Source organism: Phascolarctos cinereus, unplaced genomic scaffold, assembly GCF_003287225.1.
Source record: "Phascolarctos cinereus isolate Bilbo 61053 unplaced genomic scaffold, phaCin_HiC Scaffold_4;HRSCAF=312, whole genome shotgun sequence".
Taxonomy (NCBI): domain Eukaryota; kingdom Metazoa; phylum Chordata; class Mammalia; order Diprotodontia; family Phascolarctidae; genus Phascolarctos; species Phascolarctos cinereus.
Window position 1 is genome coordinate 723,897,515 of NW_027555847.1, and position 26,858 is coordinate 723,924,372.

Here is a 26,858-nt window from a genome sequence, read left to right on the forward strand (position 1 = left end):
GAAAAGCTTGAAAGTGGCAGAAAGACAGCTGGCCTCCTATTGAAAGGATAATTTCCCTCCTGTTTCCTCCTCTTCTGAGGGTGACTTCCTCTGCCCTTGTTTATAGAAATCGCCCTGATGTAAAGTGTTTTCAGGGTGTGGCCAACGCGATGCACCCACTCAATAGCAGTGAGGAGGCCATCCCAGAGGAGGGAAAAGAGCCTGAGGCTTCATGTCAGGAGCCCCAGGCTCCAGTGCTGACTCTTCTGCTAGCTGACTGCCTGTGCTACCTGGGCTAAGTCACTTCATTTTTTATTGAGCCTCAGTTTCCTCATATGTAAAATATGGGTAACAATGCTTGCCCTTATGACAAGAAAATAAAAGTTAATGATAATAGCTAACATTTGCAGAGAGATTAAAGGTTTGAAAGTAATTGGCATATTATTTCACTCCTTCCTAACAACAACTCTGAAGTAGGTGCTATTCCCATTTTACCGATGAGGAAGCTGAGCCTCAGAGAGTGAAGTAACAATGGGAACATAGTCGTACATCTAATAAAGGTGAGAGGTAGGAATCGAACTCAGGTCTCTCCTGACTCCAACTCTAGCACTCATACGAATAAGGTGTCTTGCAACCAAAAAGCACTTTTAAAATGTCTTAGGAGTTTGAGGTTTATTTCTAGATCTGTGATTTCATCAGTGTAGTGAGCTCCCAGTGAGGAAATGCCCTTTATCAGTGCAGATTAGCAACTGTTCTTCCATTTAGGGTCTTCAAGAATTGGCTGAATCACTGACAGGACAAATGATTTACCAAGGATCACACCATCAGGGACACAGTTATGTTGCCCTCTGCACCAGAGGATCTGATGGTGTAGGAATGGCCCTGCAATTTGATTCAGTAGACCTGAGTTCAAATCCTGACTGTTACTCACTTTCTGTGAGATCCTGGGCAAATCTTATCTCTAAGTTCCTTCCTAGCTCTAAATCCTGTGATCTCTCTGAGCTTCATTTGCAAAATGAAGAGGTTGAGCTAGATGGTCTCCAAGGTCCCTTCCAGGCTCAAAAACCCTATGAAAGTACAGGGACCACCCATGGTCAGCAAAGGGACTGGACCCTTATAGAACAAATGCTTAAGTATGCCCATTTACTCCTGCTCTAAAATCACCAGTGGCTTTGATTCCTCCCCTCCAGCATAAGAAGGATATTACTACTGTCCTACTTGTCCTACGGGAATAGTCTAGAGAAGACCCAGGCTCTCCTGCATACACTAGCCTGCTCGAAATCCGCAGCAGTCTTATTTCAGGACTGGGGACAGCTCCCAGGGCTCAGCACCACCGGCAGCTTCAAGGGCTCTCTGACAGAGCCAATTTGTGACTTGCAGAGATCTGTTTCTATTTGAGTTTGATACCACTGCTATACATCTCTCTGGTCAATTTTCAAACTTTGTAAAAACTTTTCAACCACTGCTGCTCAGTGACTGAAAGTATTTTATTTATAATATTAGCCTTAAGGTCACTCAAAGAACAAAGTTTTGATGCTTAAATGACAGTTTTTATGTAACCCCACAAAAATGTCTAGTGAATATAGATCAAGAGATCGTTATGGCCACACAAGCAAGAGGACCTCCTCTACTGATCCACTGGTCTGAAATCCACTGGTCCTCCAGAAACTACATTCAACACATGATGACAGGGTGCCCCACATTTTTAAAATTCAGAATTTAAATTCAAAATTAACAAAATTAAATAAGTGTAAAAGAAATTTCTATAATTAAATCTTCAAATGCTATTTTTGCACATTTGTAGAATTTGTGCTTTTGAAATTATTAAGCTTAGAAACATGTTGAATTTTGGGATATCTTTATTCTGCTTCAGATGAAGTAAAACAACACATATTTTCATACAAGGTAACAGTAAAAACAAGGTAAAAAGAGATAAACTGTATTGTGTTCAATGACTCCATAAATAATGAAACAATATCAGTATTTAATATATATGTTTTTGTTGTTCAGTTGTTTCAGGCATATGTGATTCTTCATGATTTCCATTTGGGGTTTTCTTGGCAAAGATACTGGAGTGGTTTGCCATTTCCTTCTCCAGCTCATTTTACAGATGAGGAAACTGAGGCAAACAGGGTGAAGTGACTTGCCCAGGGTCACACAGCTAGTAATTGTCTAAGGCTGGATTTGAATTCAGTCAGATTTGGACTCCAGGCCTGGTGCTCTATACACTGCACCATCTAGCTGCCCTCTAAAGGCTTCCTTCAAAGCATGGCCAAGGGGTACAGTGGATAGAGCATTGGTCCTGGAGTCAGAAAGAACTGAGTTCAAATCCATCCTCAGACTCTGAATGATCCCAGGCAAGTCTTTGCCTCAATTTCCTCAACTATAAAGGTGAGGATCAATGAGATATTTATAAAGTACTTAGCATAGTGCCTGGCACATAGTAGGTACTCCCTCTCTCTCCCTCTCTCTCTCTCTCTCTCTCTCTTTCTCTCTCTCTCTCTCTCTCTCTCTCTCTCTCTCTCTCTCTCTCTCTCTCTCTCTCTCTCCTCATATATTTTTATGTGTGTTATCTGTGTCATTATATAAATGCTCTTGCCCTGTCTACCTCCTAAATGCTGTCTTGCCTGCTATTCCTAGTCATATGACACTCTCTCCCTCTCCCCCTCTCCCCCTCTCCTTCTTCCTCCCCCCAACTTAAGTATTCTCACTCTATTTTTATATAATACGTGTTTCCATATGTGTCTACATCTACCCTCTCCCACACAGTAGGATGTTAGCATGAAAACACTGACCATTTCATCTTTTGTCTTGAATGTCTAGTACACTGCACAAAGTTCTTAATAAATATTTATTGATGCTCACACGTACTTCATTTTTTATTCTTTGTTACAAGTGAAAACTCTCTGAGAGGAGGGGAGAGAAAAGGAGTATACTGGGCAAAGGTTGGGAAGCTACTGCTGGATCTACGCGTGAGTGGGGAGCCTCAACTTTTCCTGTCCTGTACCTAGGCATAGGGTTTGGACCAACTTTAATCCTGGAAGACCCTGCCTCTGAGAAGGGACCCTTCTTTCTCAAGCTCTTTGGCTCCCTAAGTCCCCCATCTCAGCCTCTCTGGGGACAACTCTAGAGTTTCCCCAAAAAGAGGGAAGTAAAAAAGGTACTCGGTGTATAACATGAATCCTACCTTGGACAGTTATTTCACTCCTACTTGTAAAAGGAATGCTAATTCCAGGGCACTCACAAGCATGCATTTGGCAAAAACAAACACAAAACAGGATTCATCTAGTTTAATTTATAATCACTGTTAGAGCCTGATGGGAGGTTGATACTTAAATCTCAACAGAATATAAAGCAGCTTGGGGAATTGCTGTAGGCATTTTACATTTTTCAGGTCTGTCTGATCTATTATCCTTCCATTCCAAACCTAAGCCTTCTCTGAACTTTGCACTACAGTGATTCCATAGTCATCGTCTCCTGGACCTGTCACAAATTACCATTCTTTTCAATGGACCCAGGACCAAACGGCCTTTCAAACTCACAAGATCGGCTCCACGCCTGGATAAATCCACCATGAGAATGACCTGGGAAAGGAAGGACCGAGTGGAAAAAAAAGCTTGAGCACAACTATAATCTGGACAAGTTGAATCCACTCACCTCAGTAGAGAGTGGTGACAGGGTTAGGAAAAAGCAAGAGCAACCCTGCACGTCCCTTCAGGAGGGTCCCTAGACAGAGTGTACTACTTGTCACATGTCAAGAAGTAGCCAGGAAATGTGTTGCACCCCAAAGGCCCAACGATGAACCACCATATTCTTGGATTCCCTAGAATTTTCTGGGGGAGCAATGGTATGCACTCCCTGGAATGATCCCTAAAGGCCAATTCAGTCTCTACTACATCTATAAATTGAAAGTATGTAAAGAACAAAAGATGTGATAAGAGTTCATAATTAAAACTTTTGAAAAGAATCCCATGAATGGGACGGTCTTCTGATCCTGAGCCTGCCTTTCCCCCTTCCCCCCCCAGGGAAGTGAAGAAAGGCACCCAGGGTCCCAAATGAGGTCCCATAAGCGCAGGGATCAGGTCCCCTGCCTTTAAGTTAATATTTGGAATTGAAAGCCCTCCACAATCTCCTTCCATCCTCTTTTCCCAGGCTGATGATAGAGTTCTCCCCCTCCAGCCAAACTGGCTGGCTTGTCATGCAGGACATTCTGCTAGACCTTCTCTCTCTCACCTTGTGCCATTCATTACACAAGCTGCCCCCCATTCCTGGGTGCTCTTCCTCTCTGACACTTGGCATCACTAGGTCCCTTTGAGGCAGACCCTTCCCGAAGACCCTCTTGTTAATCCCATACAGCATTGTGTATTTAAGCATCTTCTGTTCCCTTCCCGGGGACATGAGATGCCCATCCGGGAGACGTTAACAAGAGAGAAAACTTTCCTTCTCACTCTTCTCTCTCCTGAACATGAGGCTCTCTGCAACTTCCCTGGAGACGGGACCCCCCCCCCCTTCCTCTATTGTAGAGGCTGCTTGCACATGGTGCACGTTTGCCTCCTAGACAAACTGGAGCCTGGTCCTCAGACCCCTAGCTGCCTGCTTCTCCTTTCTCTCCCTCAAAGAGTCTTTTAGGAGTTCCTCAGTTGGAGCTGAGTGGCATCAGGAAGAATTGTCCACAATTCTACCCTTCTACATCTAGGGCAGCTGGGTGGTGCAGTGGATAGAATGCCAGGCCTAGAGTCAGGAAGATTCATCTTCCTGAGTTCAAATCTGGCCTCAGACACTTCCTAGCTGTGTGACCCTGGGCAAGTCACTTAACCTTGTTTGCCTCAGTATTCTCATCTGTAAAATGAGCTGGTATCTTTGCCAAGAAAATCCCAAACAGACACGACTGAACAGCAATCATAGGTTGCAGGCTACCATGGTAAAGGGAATTTTCCACATTCCTTCAGTGATTCTTTCACATTCATATACTTATGGGACCATTTGTAGTGCCTAAGGTTTGGTGGCATCTTACTGGGGTGAACACAGGCGAGACAAGAGAACTTCATTTAATGGTGGAGCGCACTAACAAGGGGGACGGTTCACGGGAAGCTTCCTGGAGGAGGTGGCCCCTGAGCCCAGCCTTGAAGGATAGCTGTGACTCTGAGAGTGAAAGGGCGCGCAGGGAGAGGGGGCATTCCACACACAGGAGACAAGTGGCTTGGAAAAACTCCCAGGGATCAGCTGGAGATGCGCATGGGGCGGCGCATAGTCCCGGCCTCGGCTGGATGCGGACGGATGGTCCCGCAGACACCTCGGGGGCTGCCGGCCCGAGGCTCCCAGGAGCATGCGCACAAGCCGCCTCGGGCCTCCGCACCGGGTTTCCCAGAAGCCCTTGCGGCCCGGGCGGCGGGAGGGAGCGCGGCCCACGCGGGACTTCCTTTCGCTTGGTTCTTTAGTCCTGGCGCCCTTAGCGTCCGTCTGGGATCCGCTCAGGCCCCTGTTCAGCGCCGCCACAGAGGCCCGGCAGCGGACACCCCGCTGCTGAGAAAGGTAGCGCCTGGGGAGCGGGCGGTCGGTGGGGCTGCGGGGAGGGAGCGGGGCCTCAGGCGCCATGCTCCTCGGCCAGCTGCCCTCTCGCTGGGCCCTAGCCAGGCTGCTTGTGCGCACGCGCACTACATCTCTGGGAGCCTGGGGGCGGACTGTGTCTGTTCATACCCATCTTGGGAACCAAACCAGGTCTCTTCTGCGCATGCGGATCTCAGGTGCCAAGAGGCCGGCCGATCGCCACGCCCTCTCCCTGAGTTGATGTGCTTATTGGTCCCTGAGGGGGTGGGGCTAGAACTGAGAGCCAATCAAAGGCGTCACCGCTCCCTCGCTTATCCTTCTTGTACGTTTCCTCCTCCCATCCTTTCTGGCTCCTCCCTCCAGGGCTGCCCTGTCCATTCTTTGCCCTGTTGCCCTGGTGGTGGGGCCACGTGCAGTTCCTTTAGGCCATCCACAGAGAACTGAGGCCCTGCAGCAGTCAGTCGACAAACCCTAATTCCACTAGGCTGGAGGCTGGGGTGGGGAGTCGGGGGTAGAGAAGACCAAAGGCTAGCCAGCCCCTGCCCTGGAGGAGCTTACACTCTACCTAGGGAAGTTTGAAGGTATGTAGACTCCCTGATGGGAGAGGGGGAATCAGGAAGGGCCTCGGGTAGAAAGGTGTACTGGGGCCGAGCTTTAGAGGGAGTTGAGGATTCCAAGAGGCAGAGGTGAGGAGGGACGATGTGCCTGGTGTGGGAGGAGTGCATGGGCAAAAGCCTTGTCATGAGAGAGAGAATGCCCTGTACTGGCACAGCAAGTAGGTCAGTTTAGGTGTCAAGATAAGCTGGGGCCCTCTTGTGAAAGGCATTAAATCTAGACTGGAGGAGCTTCATCTCACCCTAGGGCCATGGGGAGCCAATGAAGCTCATGGAATGGAGCAGTGGCAGTTTCAGTCAGGCACAAGCATTTGTAAAGCCATAAATCTATATGCCAGGTGCTGGGCTGAAGCTGGTACTCTACACAGAAGTTCTGCCCTCAAAGAGCTTATAGTCTAATGAAGAAGTCAAAATATAAAGTAGAGTTGAAAAGGGGGAGAAGGCAAAGTCCTAGGGAGATGAGTTCAGTACAGCCTAGAGAGGGATGAAGGCATCTTTGGGCTGGGCCTCCTTAAATTGGTCTTTAATTGGACCAGTTGTCTGGCACTCCACATAGAAGCCCCGATCTCAAGAAGCTTACTTTTATTTTGCAGTTTTTAATCGATATTTTCTGTTTCTTGTGTCACCATAGTATCTCATGAACTCCTCACCCTTCCAGAGAGCCGGCCCAAAATAAGATTTTTTTTTGAGAGAAAAAAATCACATCATAACTGATTGATACAGTAAAAAAAAGTGTGTGGTGTGTGACCTCTGTGGACCTCCCACCTTCTCTGAGGAGTGGACTAGGGCTGTCTTCTCAATCCCTCTTCATTCTTAGTCCTGCTTGAGCTTTGTAATTTTGTTACACTGACTTCTGGGTGTTTTTGGCATGTTCTTTCCATTTACGTTGTTGTCTGTTACTATATACGTTGTTTCCTTGGTTCTGCTGACTTCCCTCTGCATCAGTTCATAGAGATCTTTCCAGGCTTCTCTGTGTTCATCACACACATTATTTCTTGTAGTGTAGTCTTCTGTTACATTTGTCTACCACAGTTTGTTTAGCCATTTCACAATTGTGGAGGATCTATTTTGTTTCCAGTTTTTAGCTTTCAAAAAGTGTTGCCGTAAATATATTGGAGAATATGGGGACTTTTTTCTTGGCTTTTTTGATGTATAAACCCAGCAATGAGTCTGTGGTTTAAAGGGCCTGGGCATTTTAGTCCCCTTATTTGCATAATTCCAAATTGCATTCCAAAATGGTTATACCAGGGGTGGGGAATCCTGTGGCCTTAAGACCACAGTGTATTAGTGTGCTTCTCATTCCACAACCCTTCCAACATTAACTGTTGCTCTTTTTTACATCATTTTTTGCCAGTTTGCAGAGTGTAAGTGTAATCTCAGGGTTGTTTTGATTGTCATTTGTGTTATCATTAGTGACTGGGAGCATTTTTCATGTGGTTGTGAATGCTTTGTAGTTCTTCTTTTGAGAACTCTTTGTTCATGTCCTTTGGGGAATGGCTATTGGTTATGTCTATACATATAGATGTATGTGTGTGTGTGTGTGTGTATATATGTATATATATATATATATATATATATTATATATATATATATATATATTTATTTATTTATTTAAATTGTTTATGTGTCTTAGACACCAAACCCTTATTTGAAAAATTTAAAGATTTTTTCTCATTCAACCATTTTTTTTATCCTAGGTGCATTAATCTTGTCTGTGAAAAAGCTTTTCAGTTTCATATAATCAAAGTTATTTATTTTATCTTTTCTAAATTGCCTCTTTCTGTTGTTTCCTTAAGAATACATCTCCTACCCATAGCTGTGAGAGATCTATGATCTGCTCTTCTTATTTTTTTTAATGTTAAGGTCACGTGTCCATCTAGAATGTATTGTGGAATGTGATACAAGGTTTTGATCTGAGCCCATTTTCTGCCAGATTGCCTTCCAGTTTTCCCAACAGTTTTTATCAGATAGGGAGTTTTTCCCTAGGTAATTTATGTTTTCCACTTTATCAAACACTGGGTTATTGAGTTCTGTTGTTTTTGAGTGCCTCTTGTCAAATCTGTTCCAATGATCAATCTCTCTGCTCTTTAGCCAATACTAGATGGTTTGATTACGGCTGCTTTATAATATAGTTTGAGATCTGAAAGTGATATTCCTATCCATTCCTTCTTCTTTTCATCATTTCCCTTGGTATTCTAGATCTTTTATTTTTCCAAATGAATTTCGTTATTATTTTATCATGTTCTATATAGTGTCCCCTTAATACTTTGATTGGTATAACCTTAAAAGTATACATTAATTTTGGTAGTGTCATTTTTATTATATTGACACATCCTAGTCATGAGCACAGAATATTCCTCCAGCTATTTTATCCTTTGTTTCTTCTTCTTTTTTTTGTGAGGTAGTAGGCTGAAGTGACTTGCCCAGGGTCACACAGCTAGTAAGTGTCAAGTGTCTGAGGCCAGATTTGAACTCAGGTTTTCCTGAATCCAGGGCCAGTGCTCTATCCACTGTGCTATCTAGCTGCCCCTATCCTTTGTTTCTTTAAGGAATATTTTGTAGCTAAATGTATTAGCTACATGTATTAGCTAAATCTTTTGGGTGATTTAAGAGATTGATCCCCAGGCATTTTATGCTTTTTATAATTATTTAGACTAGAATTTCCCTTTCCATTATTGTTTCTCTTGTTTTGTTGTTATTAATTATAAATGCTGTGAGTTTTTGTGGCTTTGTTTTGTAGCCTGCCACTTTGCTGAAACTGTTGTCTCGGTTAGTGTCTTTGCAGTTTCCCTGGGATTTTTCATCATATCATCAGCAGAGAAGTTTTATTACCTCTTTACTTGGCTTTATTTCTTTAATTTCTTTCTCTTGTCTTTTGCTATTGCTAGGATTTCTAGAACCATATCAAATAATAATGGGGGAGTGGGAATCCTCGCTTCACTCTTGTGTTTGTTGGGGAAGGTTCTAGTGTATCCCTAGTGCATATGATGCTGTTATTTGTTTTTTTCTAATCAGAATCAGAATTTTCTTTGGAAACATCACTGTGATTTGTGGTCCAGTGCCACAGCACCACTGGAAACATGTGTTCTACATCTTCCCAAGTCATATGATTCTTTTTTTTTTTTTGGTGAGGCAGTTGAGGTTAAGTGACTTGCCCAGGGTCACACAGCTAGTAAGTGTCAAGTGTTTGGTCTGAGGCTGGATTTGAACTCAGGTCTTCCTGACTCCAGGGCTGGTGCTGTATCCACTGTGCCACCTAGCTGCCTCCTACAATTCCTATTAATACTGACATGACCACAATCTTGAATTTCAGGAGCTTGCATGGCTGCCTGGCCCTAGGAAACCTCAGTCCCAACCAGGCCTAGTGCAGGGCCATCCAGTCTGGTGCAGATTGAAGAGTTCCTAAGACACTGCACATTTACTGTCAACTGGACAGCTGCAGCAAGTGTCAGGCTCACAGTTCTGGAATAAATGGGGGGAGATGGAGTAGTTTAAGATGGGTCTTTACATCTAAGTCTGTAGTTGCAGGGATAAGAGTTGGTAGGGGGATCTGAGAAGAAGGGAGAGGAGGGCTGTGCCCACACCTTACAGGTCCAACACCTCATCAACGATCAGGATTAGGATCACCCCCCTGCTCCCTGCTGTCCCCAGAACACCAGCCTCACCTACGGTGCCAATAGCAAAGCCGGCTGCCGCCCCCTCAGGCCACGCTGAGGCCTGCCCCAGCCGAAGAAGGCTCGTGGATATCGTGATTCCCACCAGTGGAGAGCTGGCAATGAGAACAGCCACCACCAGACCACAGATGGCCATGACACCAGCCGTGAGGATGGTAATGATCGACTTTGTGATCATCTCAGGCTGAGTGAGCATGGCCACGTTTTGCTGCGCCATAAGCCACACCAGGAGCACTGAAGACCATGGAGGCCAAGGAGACCATGACAGGCAAGAAGGACACATGCTTGGGACTCTGGACGTGTCTGTACAAGGTCATTCGGCTGGGCAGCAGGCAGGTGGGATGGTGTGAACTGAAGAGACTTACTTTTGGTTTTAAATAGATACCTTTTATGATATATATATATGTGTGTGTGTGTGTGTGTGTGTGTGTGTGTGTGTATATTTTTTTTTAAAGGTCCCTCTATGCCTGATATTTTGTAGGATTATTTTAGCATCAAAGAGTGTTGTACTTTGTCCCAGGCTTTTTCTCCACCTATTGAGATGATCATGTGGTTTTGGATACTTTAGTTTTTAGTATGATTAATCATGTTGATTGTTTTCCTAATTCTGAACCATCCTTGCATCCCTACCATAGATTTCACTTGATCATGATAATGATTTCTTGGATAAGTCTCTATGTAGTCTATTTGATGGGATTTTATTTAAAATTTTTGAGTCAGTATTTATTAATGATATTGACCTATAGTTATCTTTCTATGTTTTATTTTTCCTTGGTTTAAATATTAGGACTATATTTGTCTCATAAAAAGGGTTCTGGTAGGATGCTTTCTGCCTGAATGTTTTGGAATAATCTGTGAAGTGTAGGCACTAGCTATTCTTTAAGACTTTGGTAGCATTCTCCGGTGAATCCATCAGGGCCAGCAGCTTTTTCTTTCTTGGTTCCTTTACATCTATTTCCTGTTCTGAGATGGGTTATTTAAGATACCTGTCTGGACTTTTGATAGTTTGGATATTTATACTTTTGAAAGTATTCCTCTTTGGGTCCCCAGTTTTGTTAGCATATAACTGTGCGTAAGATGTACATGAGATCACTCTGTTTATTTCTTCTGATTTTGCTGTGATTTCACCTTGTTCATTTGCTATTTTCTTGATTTGATTTTCTGATTCCTTTTTTAAAAATCGGATGAGCTAAGAGCTTGTCATTTTATTATTCTTTTCAAATTTTGGTTTTATTTATAATTTTTATGGGAATTTTGTTTCCAATGTACCTATTTCCCCTCTAATTTTTATTATTTCCTCTTTTGTACTTATTTTCAATTTGTTTACTTATTGGTTTTCTAATTTTTAAAAATGGATATTCAATTAATTAATCCTTTTTTTTTCTATTTTGTTAATGTATGTTTGTAAGGATATGATTTTCCCCTTGAGGACTGCTTTAGCTACATTTCAGAAATTTTGGTATGTTGTTTCATCATTATCATTTTCTTTTGCATAATTATTGTTTCTATGATTTGTTCTTTGACCTACTCATTTAAAATTGTATTGTTAAGTCTTCCTTTGGGTCTATATCTTTTGTTTATGATCTGTCAACCAATTTCTGTTTTTATTCTGTTAATGGCCTGTAAAGAATGCGTTAACTTTTTCTACCTTTTTACCATATTTTTTGCAATATCTCTGTGCCCTAATATATTGTCATTTTTTGCAAAATTTCCATGTGGTGCCGATATATCCTTTGTTGTATCAGTTAGAAGACACCATAAATCTTTTAACTCCATCAATTTGTTCACTATCATATTTTCCCCTTTATCCATCTGCTGGACTTATCCAAAACTAGGGATTTTGAAGTCTCATGTTACTATTGTTACTGTCTAGGTGTCCTTGGAGCTTATATAATGTTTCCTCTATGAATCTGGATGCTGAGTGATTTCGAGCATGCCAGTTTATTATTGATATTGGTTTGTTGTCTATGGTTCCTTTCCTTAAAATATCGTTTCTGTGTTGATACTTTTTTTATTTTTCGAATGTTTGCATTTGATTTTTTAGATAGCATGATTGCAGTTACTGCTTTTTTGGATTCATATGATGCATAGTGAATTTTTTTCCATCCCCTCATTTTTATTTTCCATACATCTTTGTCTTTTAAATGTATTTCTTTTAAGCAACAGATAGTAGAATTTTGTTTTTTCATGGAATCTGTACTCTTTTTTGTTTTATTGGATTATTTAATCCATTCATATTTAAAATGATAAGAGTTAGGTTTCTATTTTCCTCCTGTCTCTAATATTGAAGGCTTTTCTAATGATGATTCCCCCTCCCCCACTTCTGCTGTAAAAGCAGCATTATGTTGCTCTGGTTACTTTGCTTTAATCTTTATTAAAAGTTGGTCCTGTTCCCACTGGCTCTTGTCCTCTCATCCCTGATCTCCTCTTCTAATTTGTTACCCTTTTTCCTTTGGGATTTTGTTTATTAGTTCCTTTTTCCCTCTCCTGTTTTTATTTGGTTATATAATTCTTCCTCCCCACTTTTTCCTCTCAGCTAATTAAATGGATTTTCCTTTCCTCCCTTTCCATTTACAATTTAATGGGTGAAGAAGAAAGTGGATGACAGAAAAAAGAAGAAGGGGGTAGGGGTTGGGAGAGAGGGAGGGGGAGGAAGAAGAATGAACCTAGCACGGGGAAAAAGCCCACAGCAGTGGAAGCCTCTCCTTAAGTAGAGGCACTGGAGCCCCTGGAGCCCCGGGCTCTGCCCTCAGCCAGAGGATCCAGTCAGAGGAGCAGAGGGGGCTGTGGAGAAGGGAGGACCAGGCAGAGTCCCAGTGATGCACTTCCTGGAGACAGAAGGCATGATGGAGGCTCCAGAGGAGGCATTAGCAGTGGGCCTGGCCCGTAGTGGGTCTGCATTAAAGTAGTACAGAGTTCTTTTTCTCTCCTTTTCTGTTTTCCTTCTCTTTTCTACACCGTATTTCCCATCTTCCTCTGTCCTTTTCCCACTCTCTTCCTTTCCTAGCCTTTTTCCTGTTCTTGCCTCTTCTTTTCCCCTTTCTGTTTCCCCCTCCCCTTATGCTCCTTCCTCTTCCAAGTTTCTCTGTATTACTGCTGTGACCACTTCAAACTCATAGGTCCTGTTGGATTTCAATTCTGCCTTTCCTCAGATGTCCTCATCTGCCTCTCCTATAGGCCATTTATGCTTTTTTCCACCTACGTATCCAAAACTGAATTCATTAGCCTACCTCTCTCATTCCAAGCCCCTCCTTTTGCACATTTCCTTTTTCTGTTCGATATGTTCCCATCCTTTCAGCTGGGACCTCAAAGCTCTTGCTGATGCTTCCCTATTCCTCAGCCCATATCCCATCACTGGCCAAGCCCTTCCCATTCCGTCTCCCAACATAGCATCACAGAATCACAGAATGGAAGAGTCAAAAAGGACCTTCATGGCCCACTAATCCTCCTGACACATAACGTGAACCTCGACTGTAACAAAGCTGATGAGTGGCCAGCCTCCGGGGGGGCTAGGGAGAGGGTCGTTGCAGGGGAGGTGAATAAACCAGTGCTGGTCAGTGAATAAGCATTTATTAAGCACTAACTGTGTGTCATAGACTGTGCTAAGCACTGGGAATGCAAAGGAGGGTAAAAAGACAGGCCCTGCCCTTGAGGAGCTTACAATCTAGTGGAAGAAACAATAGGCAGAAGCTACGTACAAACAGCTACATGTGGGATAAATTGAAACTAATCACCAGAGAGAAAGCGCTAGCGTTAAGGGGGAATTGGGGAATCCCTTTGAGGCCCACAACGGCTTCGTGAGCGAGACCTGCCATCCTTGGAGTCAGCTGTCATCTCCCCGGGTCTTCTTTTCTGGTGCCTTCCCCTGGGGACTTGCACCCCATTCACTCTCCTGGTCGGTCACCTCTGGACTTCCACCGTCTCATCAGTGTCCTTCCTAAGCCCAGATCACACACGATCTCGGAGTGGACTCTGACTAGGAGCCCATGAGAGCATTTGCTTTGTAGCTGCCACATCAGTTTGCTGACCCATATTGAGCTTGCGGTTCACTGAAACCTCCAGATCTTCTTCAGAATGAATGCTCTCTAAGCATGTCAACTCTGTCTTGTATTTAAAGGCTGGGTTCCACTACCTCCACTAAATTTGATTTTATCTGACTGAGTGCTCTAGCCTGTAAAGGTCCTTTTGGATCCTGACTCCATCCTTCCAGCAAGGTGCTGTGAAAATCCAGTGAGCATCAGCTATGCTCTTTATCCAAGCCATTGATAAAACAGTGTTCAGAGGCACAGGACTGAGCACAGATCCCTGGGGCCCTCCACTGGAGACCTCCTGCCGTGTTGACATTGAACCATGAACTCTCTGAGTCTGGCTGTCCAGCCAGTTCTGAAACCTTCTAGTTATATTGTTACCTGCTTCTTATGGCTCCATGTTCTTCACGAGAGCAGTATAAGATCTTCAGAAGCTTGGCTAAAGATCTAGGTAAACTCTGTCTGCAGCATTCACCTCATCTACTCATTTAGAAATCCTCTTAACAAAGGTGGTAAGGTCCCTCCACCATGATGGGCTCTTTGTAATCACTGCTGTCCTTGCCAGACCAGGGGTTCTTCCTGTTGTTTGTGGCCTGCACCCCCCCAGTTAGTCAGTCTGGCAAAGCCTCTCAGAACCTTCACAGAACCTTGTTTTTAAATGCATGAAATAAAATACAGAGGATGACGAGGGCTACCAATTACATTGAAATACAGTGGTCCAGATGTGAAAAGAACAAGTTTATGGACCCCAGGTAAAGAGCCTTCTCCAGTGATCTTTTCTAGCATTTTCCAGGGAATCCATGTCAGGTCTCCTGGCCTGTACTTTACAGACTCTGTGATCTTACTTTTTTGGAAAATTGAGACATTTTCTTCTCTGGCCTGGTGGTACCATGGTCTTAGATGTCTCTGGCATTAATTCCACTGTCTCTTCTGGGAGTTTCTTCAGGACCCGAGGATCTGGGCCAGGCCTTGGGGAGAAGGAGAAGCGGGGTTGGGGGGGCTGGGTTTTGTGCTGTCTCCGTTGGAGCCATTTTTGTTATAAAAAGGTCATGCTCGCAGGAAGCAGTAAGAACTGAGCAGCTTGGCCTTCACCCTGGGGTTGTTTTATCTTATCTGCCCCAAACAGAGTCCTGCCCCTTCTTGGGTCCATCTTCCATTTTACCCAAAAGAATTAAAATGGCTACTGAGGAGGCAGACTCTAAAGCGAGAAGACCTGGGTTCAAGTCCCACCTTTGATCCAGAGCAAGTCACTCCCCTCAGTGCTCTAGTCAACTTTCTAAAACCTCGAATTGCAGAGAAGGTGCTGCCCTGTGTTGGCAAAGGGAGTCTCCTCATCTGGGAATTCCCTCTTCCATTTAAATCAGAAGTATAGTGGGTCCCATGTTTCCTCTTCATTGGAATTGTTTCCTTTGCATCTCTTGGATTACTTGTTTTATCTCTTCACATGGCCGCTACGTTAGCTCAAGTGCCCAACATGGCTCCTGGGAGTAGTAAGATAATCTTCATGTTTCCAAGTTCTTCCCTCTCAAATTCGTTCTCCACGCAGCTGGCACACTGACCCAGGTCCAAAGGTGGGAGCACTCCATCGTCCGCTCAGAAGCTTGCAGGGGTTCCCTCTAGCCTATAGGACAAAACATAGACTCCTCCTCTTGACATCAGGGGCCCCCACAGTCAGACTCCAACCTTCTTTCCAGATCCTTTCCCATGACTCTCCTTACCTGCTCCATCTCCCGGCCATACTGGAGCAGGAAGGAGTTTTCTGCCCTTGACATTCCGTGTCCTCCTTCCATGCTCTTCTCTCGTGTCCCCACAGCCCCCACACCTGGAAGGCTTTCATTGCCCTCCTCTGCCCCTGGTGGTCCTTGCCATCCTTCAGACCTCATCTCTGCAGCCAGATCTGCTGTGAAATCTGTGCTACCCCCTCCACTTCTTAGCACTTTCTCCATTTTCTGAGTATCTCCTTTTTTCCTGTCTGTACATGTTCTATTCCCCCAGTAGAATGTAAGCTCTGGGAGGACAGGGAATGTTCTGTTTCTGTTCCTGTATTCCTCAGTGGACAGTAGGACGGTGCCTGGCACTTAGTAGGTGCTTCATTTGTGTTGGTTGGATGGAATGGAGTGGTTGGACTAGTCCATGAGCTCCCTCTAATCTCTCTCCAACCAGGAAGAATGTTAGGATTTCCAGGCCATGGGTCTGAACACAGCAGGGCCAATTCCTCTGATGTCTGCTTTTTGCTCCCCAGGGCTGACGGCTGAGGAGTCTCAATTTCCCCAGAGGTGAAAGCATTGAGCAAAGCCATGGCCCTTGTCCTTCTCCCTCCCGTGGCTCACCAGGTAAGCGGGAGTAGTTTTTGTTTTTTCTGAAATAAATACCTGAGATCTCCAGTTGGAAATATGTTCCCTTCCCATATCCTCCGACTCAAGAAGCTGAGCCCATCGGGAACCAGGCCGAGGTGGTGCCTTGGAGATCTTGCATCCAGTCCCCTCTTTTTACAGAGAACAAGACTAAGGCCCAGGATGGGACAGGGACTCATCCAGGGTCACACGAGTTATAAGCAGCCTAGCCAGCACCTCCAGCCCTTTCCTGGGGGTGTTTCCTCCTTGCCTGCTGTCCCTGCCTTCCCCTCTGCATCCTTTGTCAAGGGATTCAGTCCCACCCTATGCCCTGGACTGAGCTGGCTGCTGAGAGAGATGTCACAAATGCTTAATGATGATAGAAAATACTTATACCCCACTTGAAGATTTAAAATCTGATTCACAGAAGCCTGTTGGTGTTGAAAAAATAATATCCCCATTTTGCAGATGAAGAAACTGAGTGTCAGAGGGGAGATGATCCTTGTCTAGGAGTGTCCTGATAGTAAATGCTGGAGCCAGGCCTCCAGAGGGGAGAAGAAGCTGCTGGCTCCTCTGTGCCCCCATTCCCTTCCCCTCCCACTGTAAGACCAGAGGAATTCAGGAATAGCCATGGCACATGTGTAGATCGTGTGCTGTTCTGTGGTGTTTGATTGTTACTTCTGAAGGGAGTATGTATGGCATTCATGCTCCAAGCATTTAGAGGAAGATTTTATTTGTGTACATATGTACACATATACATACGTATAAAACATACAGGTAAACATGAATATGTACACATACACCCGTGTGCTAGTGATAATTTCTGATTTTTGTGCAGGTACCAGTATACGTACTACTGATGTCCTCCTGGTGTCTGTGGAATTCATGGGTTGTGGTTAAGGTGAAACTGCCATGTAGGAATGGCTATCGAGAGCTCATTGGACTTAGTCTGACCTTGTACAAATGATGGTGTCTGTCATGTTAAAGAAACAGTATTTAATCATTAATAGGGAGTGACTGCTCTGTAGTGAAAGGGAGAAGGTCAGTAACCAGAGCTTGGGAGGCTTTGCTCTCCATTGCCTTGCAGTCTTTTATCAGTGCTAATCATTAGAAGAAATAACTGTGACTTGTAGTTAAGAACATAGTCCCGGGTGAAAAACCTGTGTGTGACCAAACTACGATGTTGTCCCAGGGCAATTTCTGTGTTAGTTACCCTTAGAAGTGCAACGAAATCATTATATCTCAAGTGTGTGACCATAGTAATCACACCTAGATAGTCATCTTTATATTAAAGAATAAAGTGAGAAAGGCCTGTAAAGGGCTGCTAGGGACACCACGGAGAGCACAGAGTGAGGACGTCGGGAAGTCAGGACATGGTGACCTGCACAATGCGGTCTCACACTAATCCGCTTCCAGAGGCCTTTGTTGCACCATTCATGAATGAAGAGCCTGTAAACACTGTGAGCTCTGTCTCTGGGGATCTCAGCTGCGCCGGGCAGACTGTAGGCCCCGCCTTCATTCTCTTAATAAAGGTGGGTTTCTTTGCCCAGAGAGGCATCCCAGTTTCTTTTTTTTTTTACAATAGGCTGTAGCTAGTAATTAATATTTAGAATGTGCGGAGTGTTACGCATCATGTTTCTAATTATTAACAATACAAATGAATGATTTGGAGGTGTGAGAGTGAAGTATATGACTCACGCTCACTGGAAAAGGGACAGTCTAAGTGTGAACCTTGGCTAAAATCAGAGGCAACTCTGTGATGGTGAAAGGATGATCTGGAGATGGGGTTTTCATCCTGGCTCTGACTCTGGGGCCCCCCAGAATCCTCCTTCTGCCTTCGTCTCTTGCCTTTGCCCTCTGACTGCCCCAAGCTGACCAGACACCCGAGGGTGTCCAGGTAGGATGAGCTGCGGCTCCTCCCATTGGGATGAACGGAGACTCTGCATATACTGTCCTGGTTGGATGGAGGACCGGACCATAAGCCCTTGCCCTCAGGCTCCTGGGCCTTGCTGTCTGGAGCCCTTCGGCCTCCAGGGCCTGGCCATCTGGCCTGTGGCCGACCTCTCTTCTGGGTTATCTCCTTCTTTGGGGTACGTGCTACTTGAGAGCGGGGCTGACTGTGCCTTCTCTCTTTGTATACCTAGCCCTTGGCGCATGGTGAATGTGTCATAAACGCTTTGTCTTCTGTCCATCCGTTCTTTGGGGCTAAATGTGATTGTTGTGATTTCAGAGCATTCAGTTTTAGTGCTTTATTGTTCTTTCAGTTTGTATTATTGCAGTCATTATTTAGTTATTTGTATGGCTGTGGTTATGTATTGATTTCCTGGTTCTGCTTCTCTCACTGCACCAGTTCACATGTCTTCCCTTGTTCTTCCACAAATTTGATATTTTCGTCTGGTGACCAGTGAGTGGACGTAGCCCTGGAGAACCTGAGTCAGTTGATTCCTTTGATGCCATCCCCGCCAGCTATTACCCTCTAGCTTTCTGCCCTTTCTCAGCTAAGCTCCTTTAAAAAGCCGTCTGTGCTCGGTGCCTGCATGCTCTCTCCTCTTACCCTCTTCTGAACCCTCTGCAGTCTAGCTTCTGACCTCATCATTCAGCTGAAAATGTTACTCCAAACTTCCCGGTGACCTTTTAGTTGATAGACTGAGTGGCCTTTTCTGCGTTCTCCTCCTCCTGCACCTCTCTGGAGCTTTGATGCTGTGAATCACTTTTTCCTCCTGAATATTCTCTCCACCCTGGTTATTTTGTGACCCTACTCTGTCCAGGTTCTCCTCTTTTCTGACTATTCCTTCTCAGTCTTCTCTGCTGGGTTTTCATCTGTGTTGCCCCTACAACCTTGGGTGGTCCCACAGGGCTGTGTCTTGAGCCCCTTTTTCTTATTTTTCTATAACATTTCACTTGGTGATGCCATCAGCTCCATGGATTCAGTTATTCCTGTGTTGGTGAGTCTCCGATTTATTTGTCTAGCCTCGGTTTCCTGAGCCCCCACATTGCCATCACACGGCTGATTCCAGCCTGTGTTGTCCTGTAGATATCTCAAACTAAGCATGTCCGAAACAGAACTCATTATCTTTTCCCCAAAACCTTCCCCTCTTCCGAACTTCCCCGTTACTGTTGAGGGGACCACCATCTTATCTGTCACCTGGACTCAGAACCTGGGCGACATCCTCAACTTCTCTCTCATGCTCATTCCACACATCCGTTCCATTGCCGGACTTGTCTTTTATGTCTCCATATCATCTGTCATTTATCACTCCTTTTCTCTGTTCCCGTAGCCAGCACACTAGTTCATCAGCTGTCTCCTGGGCCATTGCACTGGTTTCCTGATTGGTTTCCCCTTCTCCAGTCTCTCCCCACTGCAGTCTGTCCTCCACCCTGCCACCAAGATGACCACATTACCATTCTACTTAGTAAACTGCAGTGGCTCCCTATTACCTTAGAATCAAATCTGAAATCCTTCATTGGGCACTGAAAGCTCGTCCCACGTGGCTTCTTCTTGCTCCTTCCTCACCTCCCCCCCTTCCACCATATTGCTTATGGTTCTTCTCACTCTCTCCTCCACTTCCTGTCTCCGAGCCTTTGCACAGGCTGTCCCCATTTGGAATGCTCTTTTTCCTCCCTTCTGTTCCATAGAGTCCCTGGCTTCCTTCAAGAGCCAGCTCAAAATCCATCTTCTGCTGCATCTTTCCAGAGCCCCCAGACACCTTGCCTTCCCTTCCCAGGTTGCACCTTGGCTGTCCCTATTTCTTTGCATGTCGGCTCCCTGGTTATAATGTGAGCTCTTTGAGGGCAAAGACTGCAGTACCCATGTGAACCGCTCTTCCTCTTGGGTGACATACTTCAGAATTTAGTTTCAACTTAGGCTCACAGTAGGTGTTCACTAAGTATTTGGAACGGAGCGCTCTGAGGCCTGAATCTGGTGAGCTCTACTCCCTTCATCTTTCCTCCCCATGCTATTTCAATCAATCAGTCAATGTATTAAATGCCTACCGTGTGCCAGGCAATGTGCTAAGCACTGGGGATACAGAGTCACAAACAGCCCCTACCCTTGAGGAGCTTATAGTCTGATGTCAAGTAGTTCTTAAGCTGTACCCACACTTGTACCTGCTGTTTCAGGCATTGGTGACCTTCAAGGATGTGGCTGTGGACTTCACCCAGGAGGAGTGGGGACGTCTGTGCCCTTCCCAGAAGGAGCTGTACAGGGACGTGATGCTGGAGAACTACAGGAACCTGGTCTGGCTGGGTAAGGACGGCTCCCCAGGCCTCAGGATCTGCCCCTTGGCGGTCTGGGCTTCCTTCTTTAGTCATGGGGGGCTGTCCTGAGTGTCCAGCAGTCATCTGTCACACAGAGACCAGAGCCCCCTAATCCTTGCATGGCCAAGAGGCAGGGCACTCCAGCATGTCCCCCAGTAAAAGTCTGTCATTTTTGTGGCTGGAAATGGGCCGTTTCTGGTGTCCCTGAGAGTGTGCTTCCTCTGTTCTGGTTACTCAGGTCAGAGATTCTCTCCCAAAGTCCCAGGGCAGCTGCCTGCAGACACGAAACGTTCTGTCCTCTTAGGGTAAATGGATTTTCTGTACCACCCCAGTCCGACCCTGTAACCCATGTCCCCACAGTTTCTAGGAACACAGTTCTGTGTCCTTCAGGGCCCATCGTCCTGCCCTTCGGCTCTTCCTGATATGTCTTTTTGTTGTTCAGTCGTTCAGATGTGTCTGATTCTTCATGACCCCGTGGACCATACTGTCCATGGGATGTTCTTGGCAAAGATACTAGGGTGGTTTGTCATTTCCTTCTCCAGTGGATTAGGGCACACAAGGTAAGTGACTTGCCCAGGGTCACACAGCTGGCGTCTGAGGCCAGATCTGAACTCGGGTCTTCCTCGCTCTAGACCTAGTGCTATATCAACTGAACCACCAAGCTGCCTCCTAGCTAAACAGGTTAAGTGACTTGCTTGAGGTCACACAGCTAGTAAATGTCTGAGGCCAGATTTGAACTCAGATCTACCTGACTCCAGGCCTAGCGCTTTATCCACTGGGCTATCTAGCTGCGTCTCCTAGCTACTTGTTCCCAAAGAGAGACGGGAGAGTGGTTATATTCAAGGTGTCTCTCACGTTTCCAATGAGCAGGACTTGCAGTTTCCAAACCAGATGTGATTTACCAGTTGGAGCAGGTGGAAGGCCCTTGGGTGCCTGAGGGAGAGGCCCCCGCAGTCAGCTGTCCAGGTGAGTGAGGGAAAGCCAGGTGGGTTGGACCTTGCAGACAACATCCCAGCTGGTCATTCTAGGGGCAACACTTTTATTTTTGTTTTTTTAACATTCTTTTTTTTAATTTTGAGTTCCAGATTCTCTCCTTCTGTCCACTCACTCCCCTACCCATGTAGAAGTCAAGAAATGTAGTAATCATTTTACATGTGCCATGTTGCAGAAACAAAATTATGCTTCCGTCTGCTCTCAGAGTCCTTTATTTCCCTCTCTGGATGAGTCCTTTGGAATTGTCTTGGATCAATGAATTGCTGGGGAGAGCCAAGTCATTCACACTTGATCGTCATACGGTATTGCTGTTTCTGTGTACAGCGTTCTTCTGGTTCTGCTCACTTCGCTCCGCATCGGTTCATATGAGGCTTCTCAGGTGTTTCTGAAACCACCCGTCATAATCATGTGCCACAGTTTGTCCAGCTGTTCCCCAGCTGATGAGCATCTCCTCAGTTTTTAGTTCTTTACCACCACAAATAAAGATGCTGTAAATATTTTGGCACATACGGATCCTTTTCCTTTTGCCTTGATCTCTTTGAGATACAGGTGGTATTGCTGGGTCAGAGGGTATGCACAGTTTTAGAGCCCTTGGGCCTAGTTCCGAATGGTCGGACCAGTTCACAATTCCACCAGCAGTGCGTTAGTGTCCCTATTTTCCCACACTCCCTCCAGCATTTGTTGTTTTCCTCTTCTGTCATGTTAGCCAATACAGTAGGTGAGAGGTGGCACTTCAAAGTTACTTTAATTTGTACTTCTCTAAGACTTAGTGATTTGGAGCGTTTTTATATGGTTATTGAGAGTCTTGATTTCCTCCTCTGAAAATAGCTTTCTCATATCCTTTAACCATTTGTCAGCTGGTGAATAGTTCCTATAAAGTTGGCCTACTATGTTTTTGAGAAATGAAGCCTTCATCGAAGAGATTTAATGTAAATTTTTTCCTTCTAATTTTGGCTAAATTGTTTTTGTTTGTGCTTCAGTTACTGTTCAATCATGTCTGATTCTTCGTGACCCCATTTAGGGTCTCATTGACAAAGACACTGGAGCAGTTTACCATTTCCTTCTCCAGCTCATTTTACAGATGAAGAAACTGAGGCAAACAGGGTGAAGTGACTTGGCCCAGGTCACACAGCTAATCAGTGTCTGAGGCCAGATTTGAACTTGGGGAGAGGAGTCTTCATGCTTTCAGGCCTGTACCACCTACCTGCCCCTTTTGTGCATAAACTTTTAAATTTCATGTAGTCACAATTAGCCATTTTATCTCCTGTGATCCTCTTTATCTCATGTTTGGTCATAAAACCTTCCCTTATCCATAGATCTGACAGATAATTTTCTCCATGCTCCCCTAGTAATGTTATGACCCTTTATGTCTAACTCATATACCCAGTTTGATCTTATCTTGGTGTGCAGTGTGAGGTGTTGGTCTCTATTTAGTTTCTTCCAGGCTGCTTTCCAGTTTTCCCAGCAGTTTTTGTTGAATAGTGAGTTCTTGCCCCCAAAGCTTGGATCTTTGCGGTTATCAAACCCCAGATTATTGTGGTCATTTAGTACTGTGTATTGTGAATCTAGTGTGTTCCACTGATCCACTACTCCATTCTTAGCCAGAAGCAGATTGTTTTAATGATTACTGCTTTGTGGTACAAGTTGAGATCTGGTATGGCTAGGCCACCTTCTTTCACTTTTTGAAATTGATTCCCATGATATTCTTGATCTTTTGTTCTTCCAGGTGAATTTTGTTATTACTTTTTCTGTCTCTATATGGTAATTCTTTGGTAGTTTGATTACTGTGGCACTGAATAAGTAAATTAATTTAGGTCGTATTGTCATTTTTATTATATTGGCTCCTCCTACCCATGAACAATTAATATTTCTCTGATTGTTTAGATCTGTCTTTATTTGTGTGAAATATGTTTTGTGATTGTGTTCATACAGTCCTGGGTTTATCTCGGCAGGTAGACTCCCAAGTGTTTTATACTGTGTGCAGTCATTTTAAATGGAATTTCTCTATCTCTTCCTGGTGCATTTTGGTGGTAATATATAGAAATGCTAATGATTTGTGTGAGTTTATTTTATATCCTGCAACTTTGCTAAAGTTGCTACTTTTTTCAGTCAATTTTTAGTTGATTTTCTAGGATTCTCTAAGTAGGGAGGGACAGTACAAGGGGGATCAAGAAAGACTTCCTGTAAAAGGTAATTATAACTCTGAGTCAGAGGAAGAGAGGACTCCTGTGAGGATAGAAGACATCTCAGGCCTGGGGGCATGTGAGTATCTTGTGCTTCAGGGCATAGAGAGAAGGCTTGTCTGGCCGACTCCACTGAGAGTCACTTGCTGAGAGGATGGGAAGGGAGTTTGTACTGGTTGATTTTATCTCTATTTGAATTTAATAGTTATTGGGAACTTAAATATTAAACATCAGGTTAGTTTCTTAAACTTCCTTTACAACATATTCATACATTGAGATCAGTGCAAGTCTCCAGCAGGATTTTGTCCTTGGCTTTAATTCCCGTTCCCATTTCCCATCATTTGTCACAGTTAGTGTGTTTTTGGCTCCTCTGTTTCCATGGGGGTCCCTGGGCCTTCTTTTATAAAACTCTTTCCAGATTTCTTTAGTCCTCACATTTTGCAAACTTAATAGCATCATAGGATTATAGTCTTCCTTTCTTGTCTACGCCTGTTGTATCATCCATGTAGGGAACTCAGGGTAGACAATCTCACCACCATTGGGAATCAGCCACCCTTTTGTAACTTTTGGTCTTAAGAGTAAGAAAACTGTTCATATTCTTTAACCGTTTGTCCATTGTGTACTGGGAATTGCCATTTACATTTTTATTGATTCCTTATATCTCACTTGGACATCTGCAGCCCTTGAGGCCATGGGTTGGCTGCTTAACTTTTCTGTGCCTCAGGCAACTTGCTAAGACTGAAAATTATCAGCAGGTTATAATCTTCACTGACTAAATCATAGACCCCTGAGATAAGTGACACAATGTTTTTATTTGACATAGATAGGGGTCATCAGTATTTTTCTTTTTGTTTGTTTGTTTGTTTTGCAGAACTGTCTTAATGTGTCCAGGCAGTCAAGTCTGTCTTGTCCTCAATACTTCCTGCTATGTGTTGAATAGGGAAGATAAAGTCATCTCCCCTCCACAGTTGAGCACTGTCTTTTTAATGTGTATATTGACTTTACCAAAATGACAGCCCAAACTGCCTGTTGGCTTCCATATTCCTATCTGATCTTTTTTTCTGTGTATTTTTAAAGGTTATGTTACTGATGGAATTGGGTTTTATGGCACTGTAGTGCAAGGGAATTTTCTGATTCGGCTGTGTTTTCTCTATCCTTCACAGGTCCCTTCCCTTGATTCTTGGATCAAATGATTCTAAGCCTTCCTTATTTCTCTTTATTCTTAAATGAAAATTGGAAGCACCCAGCAAATGTGTCCTGTGTCTTTATGTGTTGAACTGTAACCACCCCATTGGACACATGGCTTTTTTCCAGCTCATTGCTTTTATAAAAAGAGCTACCATGACTATCATTATAGAACTTTTTTTTCTTTTCTATAGGATCTATGGCATCATTGCCATGGGGCAGAGTTTGGGTTTAGCACTCAGGGATGCTAGGAGGGCTTATAGTGATTCATGAATACTCAGAGGCAAACAGTGGCACTGGAGAGCATGGGCAGAGGCAGCTGGGGATCAGGAGGCCTGTGAACTCCCTTGCCCCCACTGTCCCAGCTCTGTGGAACAGCCCTTGGTGAGTCACAGTGGGACATGCTTTGCAGTCGAAGGCACAGATCAGGTGGGGGTTTTCAGACAGAGGGTGGACTGTGGCAGCTGTCACATCACTGGTGGGCCAGGGGGGTGAGAGAGCTTGGACAGGTAGCGGAAAACGAATTAGGATGAAGAAGGTCAGTTCTAACTAAGCTGCATCAGTATACTTGCTGGAGAGTTTTCAGCACTCAGTTCTGTCTAGAACTGGGAGTAGTTTAAACCTTAAATGTACCAGAGTCGTGTGATCAGAGATACATCTAGAAGAGTATCTTCTAGACATGAGCTCCACTTATGATTTAGGCTTGTTTGCGTGGTCACCGTGAGAAAGGGCACACCTTCTCTTCCATGGCTGACTAAATGTTGCTGTTACTTTACAAAGACGGGAGCTCATTTACTGCTCCCCCAGCCATAGAATAGCATACGTATTTGTCCAAAGCTCCACCAACAGTTGCTTTTCTGTCTTTGGGGAAAAAATCCATTTGGCAATTTGATGGGTGATGGGGGACTCAGAGTTGTTTTTTAAAGGGAAAGAAGGGAATAAACATTTATATAGTGCCTACTGTATGCCAAGCACTAACAGCCATGTGCCAAGCGCTTTACAGACGTTATTTGTCCTCACAACACCCCTGCAAGGTGGGTACTATTATTATCATTCCCATTTAACAGTGGAGGAAACCAAGGAAATGGAAATTAAGTGATTTGAGCATTTCTCTGATTATTAGAGAATAGCAACAACTTTTCAGGCACTGAGTGATGATCTGGGTTTCTGCGGAGAAGTGAATTTCTGTCTCCAGAGCCTTCTAGGGGTCTCCCTGCCTCAGATGTCTCCGCAGTCCAGGCCATCCCCCACTCAGATGTCAAGCTGATCTTCCTAAAGCGTGGTTGATCATGTCATCCCCTTTTCATCAAAGTCTAGTGTCTCCTTTTGACTCTGGGATCAAATATAAACTCCTCCATTTGTCTTTTAAAGATCTTGCCCCTGCCTACCCTTCTAGTCTTCTTACACCTTACTCCCCTCTAAGTTCTCTGTGGTCCAGTGACACTGGCCTCCTGGCTCTTTTCCCATACAGTACCCCTTCTTCTGACTCTGGGCCTTTTCACTGGTTTTCTTTCACGTCTGGAATTCTCACCCTTCTCGTCTTTTGTCTCCTGGCTCCTGGCTCCGTTCAGGTCCCAGCTGAAATCTTACCTTCTACAGGGAGCCTTTCCTTAATTTCCATTTTAGTGCTGATGCCTTCTCTCAGTGATTACCTTATATCCCCAGCTCTTAGCACAGTGCCTGACACGTTATAGATACTTAAGAAATGCTTGTCTGTTTGCCTTGATGAGTGACACTTTCTTCATTTGGAAAATGAGGAGCTGACATATTTACCTAACAAGGTTTTTTTTTGAGGACCAGCATGAAAGCTTTTTGTAATCACTGCAAACATAGGGTCATATTAACTATTCTGTATTTTAGTATTTGGCAGTAATTTTTCTTGATGGAGACAGAAGATAGTATCATAGATATAACAGCAGAACCAGAAATATTTACACTTTTAAAAATTTCTTTCAGATTTTGAGACTAGACTTGACACCAAGCTGACCCCTCCAGAGCTGGACATTTCTGTGGAAGTATCATCCCAGGAAAAATTCTCAAGGGATAGTGCTTGTGTCTTCAAATT

At 44.4% G+C, this 26,858-nt stretch overlaps 2 protein-coding genes across 2 annotated transcripts in view; both read left to right on the plus strand.

The window, feature by feature from the left end:
• Window positions 1–26,858, plus strand: part of LOC110215148 (uncharacterized) — a 49,764-nt gene that overhangs the window by 21,550 nt on the left and 1,356 nt on the right. The gene's annotated exons all lie outside the window — the stretch shown is intronic.
• LOC110215147 (KRAB domain-containing protein 4-like) lies at window positions 5,423–26,836 on the plus strand. Its single transcript, XM_078154475.1, has 4 exons — window positions 5,423–5,511; window positions 16,085–16,175; window positions 20,295–20,421; window positions 21,303–26,836. The coding sequence occupies exons 2-4, from the start codon at window positions 16,140–16,142 to the stop codon at window positions 21,404–21,406; spliced, it is 267 nt and encodes an 88-aa protein (XP_078010601.1). The 5' UTR covers window positions 5,423–5,511; window positions 16,085–16,139; the 3' UTR covers window positions 21,407–26,836.